This window comes from Dendropsophus ebraccatus, chromosome 1, assembly GCF_027789765.1.
Source record: "Dendropsophus ebraccatus isolate aDenEbr1 chromosome 1, aDenEbr1.pat, whole genome shotgun sequence".
Taxonomy (NCBI): Eukaryota; Metazoa; Chordata; class Amphibia; order Anura; family Hylidae; genus Dendropsophus; species Dendropsophus ebraccatus.
The window spans coordinates 169,731,493-169,747,720 of NC_091454.1; the positions used below are offsets into that span (position 1 = coordinate 169,731,493).

General features: G+C 39.7%; 1 protein-coding gene across 2 annotated transcripts in view; it reads left to right on the forward strand.

The window, feature by feature from the left end:
- The window catches only part of LOC138801523 (aminopeptidase N-like), a 62,301-nt gene extending 46,439 nt beyond the window's left edge, over positions 1-15,862 (forward strand). For both annotated transcript variants that reach the window (XM_069984446.1, XM_069984439.1), the window contains 15 exons: positions 1,406-1,519; positions 3,690-3,833; positions 4,008-4,073; positions 5,172-5,237; positions 7,107-7,285; positions 7,728-7,804; positions 8,436-8,569; positions 9,306-9,361; positions 9,770-9,917; positions 10,037-10,131; positions 11,338-11,445; positions 12,060-12,227; positions 13,086-13,226; positions 14,394-14,472; positions 15,025-15,862. In XM_069984446.1, the coding sequence (XP_069840547.1) occupies positions 1,406-1,519; positions 3,690-3,833; positions 4,008-4,073; positions 5,172-5,237; positions 7,107-7,285; positions 7,728-7,804; positions 8,436-8,569; positions 9,306-9,361; positions 9,770-9,917; positions 10,037-10,131; positions 11,338-11,445; positions 12,060-12,227; positions 13,086-13,226; positions 14,394-14,472; positions 15,025-15,186 (1,737 nt within the window). In that variant the 3' untranslated portion in view covers positions 15,187-15,862. The remainder of the gene's footprint in view (positions 1-1,405; positions 1,520-3,689; positions 3,834-4,007; positions 4,074-5,171; positions 5,238-7,106; positions 7,286-7,727; positions 7,805-8,435; positions 8,570-9,305; positions 9,362-9,769; positions 9,918-10,036; positions 10,132-11,337; positions 11,446-12,059; positions 12,228-13,085; positions 13,227-14,393; positions 14,473-15,024) is intronic.
- Positions 15,863-16,228: the final 366 nt, after the last annotated feature.

Sequence of the window (16,228 nt, forward strand, 5' to 3'; positions counted from 1 at the left end):
AAGAGCGAAGGGACCCACGTCGCTCTTAAAGCGTCCCAGGTCGCTACTAAAGGGACCCATGTCGCTCTTAAAGGGACGGGAGCCAAGTTGCTCTTAAAGGGATGGGACCCAAGTCGCTCTTAAAGGGACGGCACCCAGGATTAAAGTTAAAAGGAAGTCACTGGTAAAGGGGCGCTCTTTTCAAGCACTATGTATTTCCCTGGAAATGCAAATCTAGTTTTCATACATGTTGCAGGAACAGACTATAAGCGGAGATCAGGTCATAAAGAAAGCCCGAGATTTCTCCTCTTTTCAAATCCATTCCTGACTTTGGCTTTAAATCTTTAGCAGATAATCTTTCAGATAATCTTTCAGTGTAAATGCACCCTAAGGGCCCTATTCCACCGGACGATTATCGTTCATATTATCGTTAAATCGTTCGAATCTAAACGATAATCGTTCGGTTGAAATGCAGTTAATGATTAACGACCGAACGAGAAATCGTTGATCGCTTGATAAGGGCCTTATACCACAGGAACGATAATCGGCCGAATCGGCCCAATTCGGCCGATTATCGCTCAGTGGAATAGAGAGAACGATCAGCCGATGATCGTGTCATCGGCTGATCATTCATTTAGGGCCAGACCTAAAATCATCGTTCCCCCACTGTGCATCGCTACGGTGGAATAGCGGTGCGGGCGGGCGACCGACGATTTGAGAAGCAGCATACATTACCTGCAGGGCTTCTCTTCCGCTCTGCCTTCCTTCCCGGGTCCCGCGTGCTTTAGCTTCAGAATGGCCTGTCAGCTGACAGAGCGCTTAGCCAATCACAGGCCGCGGGCTGTGATTGGCTGAGTGGCCTGTCAGCTGACAGGCCTTTCTGAAGCTGGAGCGCGGGGGACCCGGGGAGGAAGGCAGAGCGGAAGAGAAGCCGATGTCCCTGCAACCCTCGCTCAACGATCATCGGGCCGTGGAATAGGCCCGGTAAACGAGCGGCGATCTAGCAGATCGGCGCTCGTTTACATCGTTGATCGGACCCTGCTCAGCCCATGGAATAGGACCCTAAGACCTGGACCTATTTTTATCGTTGCTCATTTGCAAAACGTTTGCATTGAATAAGACGTCGTTCGATCGTTCGCAGTAGATACGAACGCAATAGCGAAGAAATAACAATCGCAAATACGATCATAAGTAACGATTATGGTTCCATGGAAATGAGTGAACGTTTTCAGGTCTTTCGCTATAGCGGTCGTTTGAGATCGTTAATCGTTAACGATTATCAGAATGATAATCGTCCGGTGGAATAGGGCCCTTAGATAACTAAACTTACAGTACTAGACATTTTCAATTGAATAGGTTTATGGCAGTATGGTTCATTGTATATATTAAACTATAAATATCTCTTCTTTTTTTGCTTCTGTTGCAGTGGTTCGGGAATCTTGTAACAATCCGGTGGTGGAATGATCTGTGGCTGAACGAAGGTTTTGCCTCCTATGTAGAATATTTGGGAGCACACGAAGCAGAGCCCACCTGGAACATAGTAGGTTACTTAAGATTTTCATGTAAAGTAGCATTAGAAATCTGAGTGAGATACAACAATGATGGCTAAGTTATTCATTGGGAAGTTAGTGAAGGTTGTTAGTATGTCTATCATACAGAATAGATTGTGGATGTGGTCTACTTACAAACAAAGGCTTTTACAGCATTCACAACATAAAATATATTTATACAGGAAGATAGCAGCACCTGAGCCCTACCCAAGGTGCTGACAGTGTGCAGTAGTAGGCTACGTTCACACAGAGCAAAAGGAGCGGATTACGCAAGGAAATATTTCCGCCTGAAATCAACTGACGCTGAATTCCGAGCAGAATATAAGCAGAATGCAAGCAGAATCCCTGCGTATTCTGCTAGGAAAGTGTTCAGCTCCTAATCAGCTCTTGACAAATTCAGCGCGGAATACTCGAGGAATCCGAGCTGAATCCGCATGCATTCAGCGCTGAAATTCAGCGAGTATTTGGTGAGTAAACTAGACTATACCAGAACATATACTAGAATCCTCCTCCCCCCCCCTTTTCCCCATTTCCGCGCTGATTCAGCGAGTAATTTCCGCTTGTATTACGCTTGTATTCCGCGCTGAATCCGCGCTGAATCCGTGCTGAAACAGAAAATCAGAGCCCCATTGATTTGTATAGGCTTCCGCTAGCGGAAGAATGAACATGTTCATTCTTCTGGCGGAAAGCGGATTAGTTCAGTGCGGAAATTCCACTGTGTGAACTGCAGAGCAGAATTTCCATTCAACACAATGGAAATTAGCTCTGCACCTATTTTAACGGCTGAAATTTCAGCGCTGATTCAGCGCAGAAATTCAGCTGCTTTTGCTCAGTGGGAACGAGCCCGTAGGCTCCTAGTGACCATGTTACCTTTTTGTAACTTGTCTGTGCAGTGGACTATGGACAACCTCACATCTCCTACTGTAATGAAGAGTCAAAGAGGAGTTGTAGCTCAGCATTTGTGCCACACTCCGGCACACCTCACCACAGTTTTTTTTTTTTACCTCTTCTTCATGAGTAATCTCTGCTGCCTGGCGTCCTGCTCGCTCAGCTTTCAGCCAGTGTCTCAGAGTGTTTATTCCAGATAGAAACTGCCAACAGAAGACTGATTTACAATCAGATACAGTTTAATCATCAAACTTAACTGAGTTGGACCCATGTTCTAGAGGTAAATCACTTGTCTAGAGGCCAAGAATTTTTTTTCCCCGGGGTTGAATACCCCGATGAAAATTAAATTAACTTGTTTGTTTTGTTTTTTTTTGTTAAAATTTGGAATTTATAATCTTTGAACTTTTAAATATTATACAATAAAGAAAAAAAAAAGATATTTTATTCCATCAGGGGCATCAAAATCAGGAAGAAAAACGGCTGTTGGTCTCTAGTCAAGTGATTTATACCTAGACCAGAGCTCCTACACAGCTAGGCTAGGAGATTCAACTATATCTGATTGCAGATCAATCCTTTTTAGACAGACACTGGTTAACAGCGCAAGTTAGCTGGAGGCCAAACAGCATTTATTATTCATGAAGGGAGGAAAAGCAGTGGTGAGTTGTGCCAGAGAGTGGCACAAACACTGAGCCATAACTCCTCTTTGACTCTTCATCACAGTAGGAGACCCAAGATTGTGCATAATGCACTCCATGGACAAATTACCAAAAGGTACCATGCTCACAAGTGGACTGCCAGCTACAGCACACTGTCAGAAGCTCGGGTAGGGCTCAGGTGCTGACAAATTCCCTTTAACTATAATAGTGAGCAATTAAAGATAGTGTTTGCTTATGTGGCTAAGCGGTCTATGGGCATTCAAAATGGTGGATTCTGTTTGTGAATGCTAGTTCTGCAATCATTTTAGCTATACAAAGTGGTGTACCTAACATAAAGGATGATCATGTACGTGATACATGGGCACCTATCCTGTCCTGAGTTTGGGTGTAGTCTGCAACTCAGTTCTATAGAAGTGAATGTAGCTGAGTTGCAATACCACAAAACTTGAGGACATTGGTGGTGCTGTAAGTAAAATTCAGTGACTGTAGACACTGCACTCACCCCCAACACAGTCCAAAAAACATCAACAGGAAACAATGATTTACTGCTTTAGAAACATGCAAAATTTTGGCAAAACTGTCATACTGATGATTTTCTCTCTCTGGACAATTTCAGAAAGACTTAACAGTCCTATACGACGTCCACAGAGTAATGGCCGTGGATGCTTTAGCCTCTTCTCATCCACTCACCTCAAAAGAAGAAGAAGTGAACACTCCATCAGAAATAAGTGCACTCTTTGACTCCATCACTTACAGTAAGGTAAAATGTTTAACATACTTAAATGCAGACTTTTATACTAACCTCCCCACATTGCCACGATGCCACCTCTGCTGGCACAACTTTACATGTGATCAGCCTATTTATGGCTACTATATGTAATACTCTGTTCCTGTTACCTATAATAATCAGCTTTTTATCCCTCTTGCATTTTAGGGTGCATCAGTAATCCGAATGTTGTCCTCATTTCTCACTGAAGATCTGTTTGTAAAGGGACTGCAAGTAGGTACCAGCTGCCTGTCAGAATGGTTCGCTATGGGTCTATGAGCTTACTGCAGCTTCATTCGCCAGTCAGGGATAAACTACACAATTTGCATGGCTGCATACTATGCGAACAAGGGTGTAATTACCATAGTAGTTGGCAAACTAGTCATTCACTTTAGTTCAGTTCTTTTGTTTTTGCTATTTTTATTAATGTCCCCATTGCTTTCAATTAGATTTTTTTTTATGACAATTGCCGCCAGTTATCATTAGGCTACATTCACACAACGTTTTTTTTTGGCTGTTTTGGATAGCCGTCTGTTTTTTGGATAGCCGTCATTTTGGCATCAAAATGACAGTTGTCCAAAAAAGCGGCTGCAAAACAGTAAAAAAAAGAAAAAGAAAAAGACATTGTGTGAATGTAGCCTCCCAATGCTGGTGTGAACATACCTGACGGGCACTTCCTTCCCCTCCTTCCTCTACCTTCACTATTTTACTTAAAAGGGTACTTTATTCCCTAAAAACATATCCGCTATCCACAATACGTGTCTTATTGCTGGTTGTCAGTCCTCTGGGATCACCAGCATCTTCAGAATGGGGCCCTATATATGTGAAAAGTGCATAAAAACAAAGGTTTAGGCTATGTTCACACAACGTAATAATTTAATTGACAATGGCCATTCTCAGTGAAAAGAACGCCCGTTGGTAACTAAAACCATACATTTGTTTTGATTACAATGCAACAACGGCCATAGTGTATGCACGCTGTACACTACGGCCGTTGTTAAACTACTGCTGCAGAAAAGAATGAGCATGTCTATTTTCTACAGCCGCAGTTCAGTGAACAGCAGCCGTAAAAAAATAGTTGTGTGTAATGTTCCGGCTGCAGGAACATGTAATACAGCGGCGTAGTTTGCCACTATATACAGCGACCATTGAAAACTACGGCCGCTGTATTACATTGTGTGAACATAGCCTAAATCAAATGTTTGCAAACAGCTAAACAGTCATAAATGGTATGAGCTTCTGAGTTGCAGCATAGATTCTATAGCTTTGCTGTGTGCATGAGACTGTATTATTCACATGTCCGTGTTAACTCTTTTTTTTCTCTTTTCCAAGGCCTACCTTAAACAATTTGCATATGATAATACAGTGTATAATAATCTGTGGGATTCCTTACAAGAAGTAAGTTTAGATAGATGGTCGATTTTCCTTCATAAATTGTATTGTCTATTAGTTGTTGCAAGAACTCTAATAATTTGCCCAACTTTAATGCAAATTTCTGAATTATTTGGGTGAAAATTACGCACATGGTCCTATTATCTACTGCATATTTGTCAGTTCTGCATTGCTCATTATCAGTAGAGATAAGCAAACTTACAGAAAGTTTGCCCAAACCCAAGCCGTTGATTAAAGCTGCATTCACACATTCAGTGATTTTCAAGGTCCGTGGATGAAGTCCACTATCTACTTCCATGATCCAGGAAAAACCATCCATGATTGCATCCATTTTGAATCTGTGTCCGTGTCTTTCATGAATCTGTTTAAGGCTACAAACCCACACACCGTATATGCAGCAGATACGCAACAAATACGCAGCAGATTTGGTGGTGCAGATTTGATGCTGTGTTCAGTTATTTAGATCTAATCTGCTGCGTATTTGTTGCGTATTTGCTGCGTATCGCAGCAGTAAATACGCTGCGTATACGGTGTGTGGGTTTATACCCTAAAGCTTTTTAAATTACATTGATTACATCACATCCATGTTTTTCACGGACTGTACGGATGTCAAATCTGTGCAATCCATGAAAAACACAGCTCTCACAGACGTCTATGGAGGAATCTGTGCTGCGATCTCGTCTGAATTATGACATGTCCTATTTTTTCATGGAATGGATCATGGAACACTCTGTATACACTCTGGCAGGTATTCAAAGCGGCAGCACAAAAAACTGAATTGTCAGTTTTTTGCGGACACTATTCATTGAAGACCGACAGAGCACACAATGTAAAGTCCTGCTCTGGCCGCACTTTACATTATCAGCTATGGTGATTTGAAATGCAGGCACACCGGAACATGCCCGCATTCTAAATCTAAAGAAATGAGGTTCATTATTTGGGATCATGAGGAATGAACTTCACTGACACCGGCTGTTCTGTGACATAGCCGTGTCACAGAACAGCCGTTGTCTTATGTAGTGTGAACCCGGCCCAAGGCTATGTTCACACAGTGTAATACAACGACCATTGTTCTACTGAAATCAGTAGAAATCAATGAATTCGGAAACCTACGGTTGTAGTTTCCTGAATTCATTACACTGGGTGACTATAGCCTTAAGGTAGAAATGTAGTACTGCATGCCAGCCTTTTAAATAGCCTGCCATGATATATATGGATGGGCAGAATCTTCAGAGCTGTATTACTTTATTTATGATATCCATATTAGTCTGGTTACCTTATAACTGAAGTAAATGGGAACAACAAAATCTCATATGTAGCTAGTAGACAATGACAGCATCCTTAGCGTGAGATGTATCTGCTGTGTTGAGAGCCTAAGAGATCTCTCTGAAACCTCTTATCCAGGATCACTTGATAATAAAGAGACATATGTAGCCATTAGATGTGTAATAACAACGTAAAGCTGTAATGCAATAGGCAAACTTGTTTCATTAAACTGCTGCAGATGTTATTATACAGTATGAGCATTACATAAAGCAGATTGAGACTTACTAGGGATGAGTCCAAACCCAACTGTGCAGCCTTTGATTACTGGGGACTGAAGAAAGTGAATGCACCCATAAGGATGCCTGGAAAACATGGATATATTAATAGGCTGTATCCATGTTTTCCAGGACTCCCTAGGGCTGCATCCAACTTCTTCAGTCACCAGTGATCAAAGGCTGCACGCTTGGGTTCGGAGTAACTAATCGTGCTCGAGGTTTGCTCATCTCTAATAATCACCTAAGCATGTGCGCTGACAATACCAGACTTGCACAGGGAACAGACATGTTGCTGGTTGTTCCTTTCTGACTCTGTCTTCTGTTTCTGTTGTAGGCCTATGACAAGGAAACAGATAAAGTTTATCTTCCGGACACCATTGAAAAGATCATGAACACTTGGGTCTTGCAGATGGGTTTCCCGGTGGTGACAATAAATACAGCAGATGGCTCTCTAAGACAGAAACATTTCCTTTTAGATCCCAACTCCACAGTCACTCGCCCATCAGACTATAAGTAAGTGTATAATGTAATAGTAAGGGAAATGCGCTGATACAGCCAGTCTTTCACTGTCTGGAGCTTCTCTGATCAGCCCATCAGCACACTTATTAATGACTGCATCCAGGTCTACTGTAACTGTAAGCAGGTACCTGAGGTGTCACCTACCTGGTACAAAAAACTCCAGTCTAAGGATTCTTCCCCTGCCACCAGTGCTATGTGTTATGGTGCAGTGTTCACTACTATGTCAGTGCCAGACTCTACCCAGGCCTGTCCTGATACTGGCACCTCCTCCTGCAAGCTGTTACCAGGTGGTCAGCAATGCTAACAAGGTTTAGCTGTGCCATGGTGCAAAGCGGCCTGACACTGTTAACAGCCAGGTGCTAACAGGTGCAAAAAATAAAATAAAAATATTTATACATATATTTATTTATATAACGTTTTGTTAAATCTATTTCAGCTATATATGGCAAGTCCCTATTACATACATCACCAGTACACAGAGAAATGGAAGTGTCTGGCTAACAGGAGAAACAGGTATTAGCAAAAAATTGTGTATATACTACATCTTCTTTTTAAAGGGAAACTGTCAGCTAGAAAAGACGGGCCAGGCTGCTTACATGGCTATATAGTTAATGTTAAACGTATTATTGCTTCTAAAGCTGGTGGACATTCACAGGTTGTACAAACTATTTAGACTTCAGTTTTAAACCATAAAAAATATGTATGACAAAAATCAGCTCATGTCCATTGTAATATTATGCAGGGAAGCTGTGGCTGGACTCAGTATGGAAAAGTCTTTCCAGAACCACAGGGAAAATAGAAATATAAGGCAAGCTCATGATAAGAGAGCGTCTCCACAAGAAAGGATGGATCCACTGGATCGACGTGGGGGAGTATGGGAAAAATGTAGATTCCAATTTAATCCACAATTTAGATTTGGAGGTATAAAAACAATTAACTATTCTACTGGCTACTGCCGCAACACAGTAACATAATAGGTCAGGCATAGCTAATCCACCTTGAGGTTTCTGTCTAATCAGACTGCTCTTGGCAATTCAATTCATTCACAACTCAGCCTTCCCCTCTTTAAAGTGTCTTTAATGGAGCTTTAAATGTTGAGGGTTAAGATGCACAGAGCTTTAGTCATATGATTCCTGCATTTCAGATACAAATAATGTGCTTCAAGTAACCGGAGACGAGTGGCTGCTTGCAAACATTGATGTGACTGGATATTATAGAGTTAACTATGATGACCGAAACTGGGACAGATTGCTGGAGCAGCTGAACAGAGACCCTACAGTGAGTAATGGCTGTGTGTATACAGGGGGAATCACATTCTATATGTCAATGAGGCAAAAAGGAAGGTACTTTCTGTTAAATGAGGAATGGCAAAGCATCACCATAGACCTGATTTATAATAGGGTGAACTGATGACCTGCCACCCAACCCATCTTATTTCAGACTTCCCTTAAAGTCTATAGGGCCCATATCTTGCAAGATATATCTAGCGGGGGAGCTGGGAAGTGGTTTTTAACAGCTCTTTTTTCCAGCTATATCTAACAATAGGTGGGACCCTTACCAATAAAAACCCTTTGACCTGTTGAAAACCTACAGTAATTTTGTAAGACTTGAAATACATATTGGCCTAAATAATCATTGTAAAATATTGTGTATTTTTTGCTGTTTTGCCATTACTTCTAAGATTACAATTAAAAATTACAATAAAAACCTGGCACCTGTAAATTAATACAAGTTCAAAGAATAACTGATACATCTGAAAGGATTCTTTTAGAAATAATGAAATTATTGAAATTTGACACCAAAATTAGTACAGCGTGGCTGGACTGGGTTCTGCACAGTGTCCATAGGATATTGCTCTGCATCAAGCCTTCTTAACAATATTTGTACCTACTTGGTGGGGTTAGAGACAGAGACTTGTAGTGCTTAATAGTTTATGATTGATATTTAATCATTTATTATAGGTTTTTTACAATTTGACAAAAAAAAAAATAACTTTTTCTCCCTTATTTTACAGGCTATTCCTGTTATAAATCGTGCTCAGATCATTGATGATGCATTTAACTTAGCCAGGTAAGCATAAAGTATTGACAATGGATATATATATATATATATATATATATATATATATATATATATATATGTATATATATATATATATATATATCCGTGTAACTGCACCAGGATTGGACCAGAATTCACTTTCACTATTTCTTTTTATGGGACTGCCATCAAGGAATGAATAGTGACAGTGACTTCCAGTGCAGTCATATAGTGTCGGACCAACATAAAAATAAAACTACTGATAAAGTACCAGTGCAGCTTGTCCAGATTACCATTGAAGAGGTATGTGAAAAAAGCATACCAATACACTGTATTCTCCCTGGACTAAAACAGTAAATAGTGGACAGGAAGAAGAGGAGAGGGAATTCAGCATCTCTTCCTCAGTATAAGCATAAATGTCTGATTGTTGTTTTTCAGAGCTCACATAATAAGCAATATAAGAGCACTTGAAACAACAACTTTTTTGGCCCGGGAGGTGGAGTACATGCCCTGGCAGGCAGCTTTGAGCAATCTCGCTTACTTTACACAGATGTTTGATCGCTCAGATGTGTATGGACCAATGAAGGTAAATGGCAGAACTTTTATCTTGTTAATACGGAGAAATGGGAACCCAATTGCAAAAATAAAATTTATTCCAAGATCACACAGAATAATAGATATTGATCAAGGCCATTTCTTCAACAGGATTACATGAGGAAACAGGTTACTCCATTATATGAGTATTTTAAAATCAAGACAGAAAACTGGACCAATAGAACAGCTCTAACTTTAACAGAACAGTAAGTACAATAATCAGTATAAGTATTAACAGAAGTAATGGACGAGAAGGGTAGATGGTGGCAGCAAATCTATCTTCCAAAGCCTTATAAAAAAAAAAGAAAATGTAGTTCCCAAGTTTTTAAAGGAGAACTCTAGACATAATGTAAAAATCCAGGGCTGGCCAGGGATGGTGGTAAACATAATGAAGAATCTACCTATTCCTGTGTGCCTGCAATGCAGCGTCACTGGTCCCGGCCTCCTGTAGCTGTTAATATTGCAATGCCATGGCCCCAGCTCAGAAATGTCTGCTCAGCCAGTCAGTGACTGGGACGGAACACCTGTGCAGTCAGTAACTAGGACGGAACCCCTGTGCAGTCAGTAACTAGGATGGAACACCTGTGCAGTCAGTGACTGGGATGGAACACCTGTGCAGTCAGTGACTGGGACGGAACACCTGTGTAGTCAGTGACTAGCTGAGCGGGGAGTTCCTGCTGGGTCGTGATGACACAGGAAGCTGGGAGAAACTGAACACCAGAAGGCTGAAATAGAGCGGTGGTGCCGGGCTGCAGGGGGGTCCAGCAGACACCAGTGACATATGATGTTGTACAACAGATCTGGTACTGCATTATTTCTGTTGTCTCAAAAAGTGATGTATTGTGGCACTACTCACTCAGGCCATGGCTGTGCAGACAGCAGCAATTATGTGGCTGCAATCCTGCTTACCCCCCTGTTCCCTCCTATGGTGCTCAATATAGAACTTCTCCACACATGCAGATAAAAGTGAATAGTCACAGAATGGAGACTAGAGGGGCGACAGACCGTTTTGCACACACACCTGGGCGCTTCCTCCAGGCTCCTGGAAGGGGAAGACACAATGTTAGGCTGTGTTAGATGTTAGATGTTAGGCTTCATCCATCAGCTCTGGGAGAACTAAAAACTACAGATTTTGTCATATATAGTGTGAGAAATATTATGGCCAGATATAATGCTAATACCCATGTATACACACAACAGCATATCCAAAAAATTCACCAGCAGCATTCAAAATTACAGTCTTCGTGAATTCACCCTATATCTACATAGACATTCTCAAAGTACAGAACAAAGGAATCAAGTAAAGTCCTTAATAAGGGTAAAAATTTATATTTTGAATGTTTGGTTTTGCACTACAGTGAAATCTATTGATTTTAAGCATTCCTTTCTAATATATTTTTTTTTATCTACAGATACAATGAAATCAATGCAGTCAGTATGGCTTGTGCTTATGGAATCCAAGAATGTAGACAAATGGCCATTGACTTATTTAATCAATGGAGAAATACAAAAGTCAATAGGTATGTAGGCAATTCTATGTTGTTGTTTCATGTCTATTTGTGATGAAATTTTAACTTTTCTGTGAAAGGTTAGGGTAACTGTGAATGCCCATTGACAACTCTTGAATCAATACAATTTAACCATAGTTAAAAAATAAATTGTGCTATTTTTACTATACAGTAATGGCTTAGAGTGTTTTGTTCCTGCTCCAGGTACCAGCAGGACAACATTTGTTATTTCTTACATTATTGTAAAGTGACAGACATGTATATAGAGATAGACTGGCTAACAGGAACATACTGTACAATGGATTTTTGCTGCCTGTGTTTTCAGAACATCCAATGACGTCCACTCCCATAGAAAACGTCTGTTCAGTATAGAGTCTATGCTAAGCGGCCATTTTCGTGGGGGAGGAACATCATTGTATATTATGAAAACACAGACAGCAGTGCAGAGCCACCCTGGATCCGGCAACAGTGAGGGGACAGGACAGGTAAGTATACATAATTGACATGTCCCTTGCAGCCCCTAGGCAAGTATTCTTTTTTCATGACAAATTCTTTAAGTACTACCACATTTTACTACTACAACTAGTACCATGGTAAATCAACTATGTTATTTTCATTGTGAACAGCATTCATCCAAATCTAAGGACTACCATCTACTGCAATGCTATAGCTCGAGGGGGAGAAGAAGAGTGGAATTTTGCATGGGAACAGTTCAAGAACACCACTAACGCGCAAGAGGCTGACAAACTCCGGGCTGCTCTGTCATGTAGCAGGGAGCCCTGGATTCTCAACAGGTAATCCGTTTCACTTTTGACATTTTTCTAAGGCAGATCATGTTCATACTGGCGATTAATAATAAGTTGGGAGTATCTAGGTACTGTACCACTTGGCAATACTACAAACATCCATTGCTTTCTTTGTTACTATTTAATGGCCCTCCAGTGTCTCCTACTGCCAAACACAAAACAAAGAACATGTTAAGGTAAGAGATGAGCCCAGTCACCGCCTGAAAAATGCCTGGAAAACCGTAGCTGTATCCATGTTTTCCCGGCATTTTCTAGGCATTCCCTGGGCGGTATCCTCTGCACAGAGCGGCCAGCCTGAGGGATATGAGGGCATCAGTTTTGCTTCGTACAAAGCAAAATGAATCTGATTCACTCATCTCTAGTTAGGAACCTTTTACATGGGCTGATGGGTTCCCAATAATGAGTCCCGCTCTCTGTGATCATCTACTTTTCACAAGGTTCGATTATTGTGCAGCCTTTTACACTGGGTCACGTGCAGCTGTTAATAATTTTATTGGCTGCACAAAAGTTGCAATCAATCGACAAACAAGCATATGCTCATTTGCCGGCTGATCACTGCGTACTCTGCTACCCTAGTGTAGTTATTTTAGCCAAGCTATTTTAGGCAAAAATTGGCGCAAGACTTTAATAAGGCATTTGAGTCTAATGATAATTTTTGTGCAACATCTGTAAAATTTTGTGCAGCCCAAAAAAGTGCTGCCCATGCTGATGCCATTAAAAGTACCATCGGCTTCAAAAATTGTGCAGATGATACATTCCCCCCATAGTATTCTGTTTGTTTTACATATATTGGTCTACGTAAAAAGAACTTATTTGTGCTCATAAGTTCATATTTTTAATTCACAGACTCCTGGAATATTCCTTGGATTTCAACAAAATACGCAAACAAGATGCTCTTTCCACGATTAACAATGTTGCTAGTAATGTGGTAGGCCAGGGCCTAGCCTGGGACTTTATTAGAGGCAAATGGGGAAGACTCTTTAATGAGTAAGTTAACACAAATCACAATTGTTAGACAAGTTTGTTCTAACTTTGTATATGCAAATTTGTATATTTAATATATTTTTTAAGAATTATCTTCCCAATTTTCCATTTTACTATCTATATTTTAAAATAATTATGAAATCTTGCATTTTTAATTCTGACCACTAAGCCTAAAACTAAGTGGAGACTTCCTGTTCTGTACAGATCACTTTCCAGCAGTGTCCTTCTTATCACCGACAGAAGTACAGTGAAAGACGACACCAGTAGATAGATAACAGAGGATATTTACAATAAATAAGGCTCACATCTTAGCCTCACTATGCCTCTCCTTCCCTGTAAAATGATCTCAGCATGGGTCACAGAGCATGCTCAGAAATCTACCCCATTCATGTAAATGATTAGCTCCACAATGTTGATGCTTATATCTATGGGACTTGCTCTCAAGCACATTTCTAAATGATGTAAAAACAGCTTAGACGAAAAGATGGCAAAACACAAAATAAAAACAGGTATAAAAAAGAATATGTTTCAGTAAATGGCTCTAATCAGTAAAAAAGAAAAAAAAACATAAATATAAATGATACATGAACTTCAATACTTTTCAAAGTGTATCTATATTCCAGACACTGAAACACTTCATACCACTGGACTATATAAGAATGACTCCAGATCTTAGCTTTCCCAAAGCTGGCTATACACTTGAGATAAAATGACGGACAAAATGAACAATTTTGGTTATTTCCCTCAAAAAAATATTCCATTTATTTACTATTAGGTTACGTTCATACATATTTTTTCCATCAGTCTTTTGGTCATTTGGTCTTTTTTCAACCAAAACCAGGAGAGGAACTCACAGGCAAAATTATAATGCAAAGATTTTGTGTTTTCAACACACTCCAGGTTTTGGTAGAAAAAAGACCGACCAAAGGACTGAGGGAAATACTATGTGTGAACATAGCCTTAATATGACATCTATACAATGGTGAACAGTTAACTAAAACAAACAGACCTCATTATTCTGTCAATATGTCAGGCACAAACCCATATGGCAAAGTAAACGTTTAACTATTAAAATTGTCTGACAATTAAAAATTAAACGATAAATCCCTATTTTTACATTTATTAACTATATTTACTTTTATTTATATTTATTTATTGTTTTTCCAACAGGATTGGAGCTGGAATGTCATTTGGTAGTCTGATTTCTACAGTATCTAGAAGATTCTCCACAGATTTTGATCTTCAGCAAGTAAGTTTTTTACATGAGGATTAAATGGTAATATTGCCTTCAAGAGCTTTTGGTTGCTTGTTGGTTGGGTTAAAAGCTTAATCTTCAGAAGTCAACAGCACTTCCTAAGGCTTCTGTATAGTCTATTTATCCATTCATAATATCATATTTCATGCTGTTTTGCCATATGTTAAGAGTTCAACAACAATGAAAGAGATCCACTGTCAATTCAATCCACTGGCTTCAATAAACCCATAGCTTTAATACCAGTTTATGAACATTCCAGTCTTCACAACCTTTTCAACATGGTATATACAAGTTGCTTCTCAGTGTATCTGAGAATAAGTAAGCCCTGTTATAATATCTTAGGTCGCCATACATAGGGACAAACTTAGGATACATGGCCCCCTGTGCGGAACTGACTCCTGCACCCCCGCCTCCCCCCCGGACACAGATACCATCACATAATATCTAAATAACAACTACTACTAAAACAACTATACTTTTACTACTATAATACAATATTATGAAACAATATAATACAACCATTTTTCATTTTTTTTCCCTCATCAGCTTATTCAATTTAAGCAGGAGAACACTGATAACGGCGTTGGTTTTGGCACTGGAGTTCGAGCTTTAGAACAAGCTATAGAGAAGACACAAGCTAATATCATCTGGATAAATCAGAACAGAGCTGCCATAAAGGAATGGTTTGAGAATGCAGTAAAACCTTAAAGGACATGTAAAAACACCACAGCACACTTGTGAAGTTTACAAACCGTGTGTGCCTCCTACACGACCTGCTTGTGGTTCTTCATATTGTATAGAGCTACAGAGCAAAATAAGTGATGTATTCTCACAAGATTCCATCTGCTAGATTGCTCTTCATCAGGTTTCTATGAATTTTCTTAATGAAGTGACTGAGAAGCCCATATTTGCCAAAATGTACTTCCATTTGCATATCAATGAGCTTAGGTTCCAAAGACTTTTCTGTCTAGCCAATTGGTAATTTCCAGTTATTGCTCAGGGTCTACATGTGCAGGCCATGGCTTGCTGTGCTCTCAAGCACAAAAAATGAGGAACCAGGGACGTTTATCCCTCCTGGACACAGTCCTTGCTTGTTTTCTTAAGTATAACCTCTAAGTTGTTATTATTATTATTCCATAAACCCAAAGAATCTTAGAGGCCACATACACCAAGAGATAGTTTTAGGTGTAAGCCTGAAGAGATGTATATTTTCTAATAAGCAAAGATAACCTACCTTTATTTATACTTTAGAATCTTGGTGTAAATAAGAGTTTGATTTTTTTCATAAACACTAAATTAATACAAACCGCTGTGAAACCAACAACTTGCTTCTATTATGTATTTTTTCATTCCAGAATGTAAAAATAAAAGCTGATTTAACAAATGCCTGGAAATTGGCTTCTTTACACTGAATGTCAAATTATTTTGATAGATTTTCAGTCTATTCAGTCTATTACACATGGTTCATGGTACATGAGATAGCTACCACCAGATCGGGAGCCTTATAAGAACACCATTATTAAATATTATAGGTACATCTGCACACATAGATGATATAAGGGCAGTGAAGAAATACCACTTTTCTTGCAACCTTAAACCTATAATAGCCAATAAAACACATACAGGAAAAAAAAACTAGACCCAAATAAAGATAAAAACATTTAATAACAACTCATAATAATAAAGAGGAGTGTACAAATATGATACAATAGGCGAAATAAGTATTGAACACATCACCAATTTTCCAAGT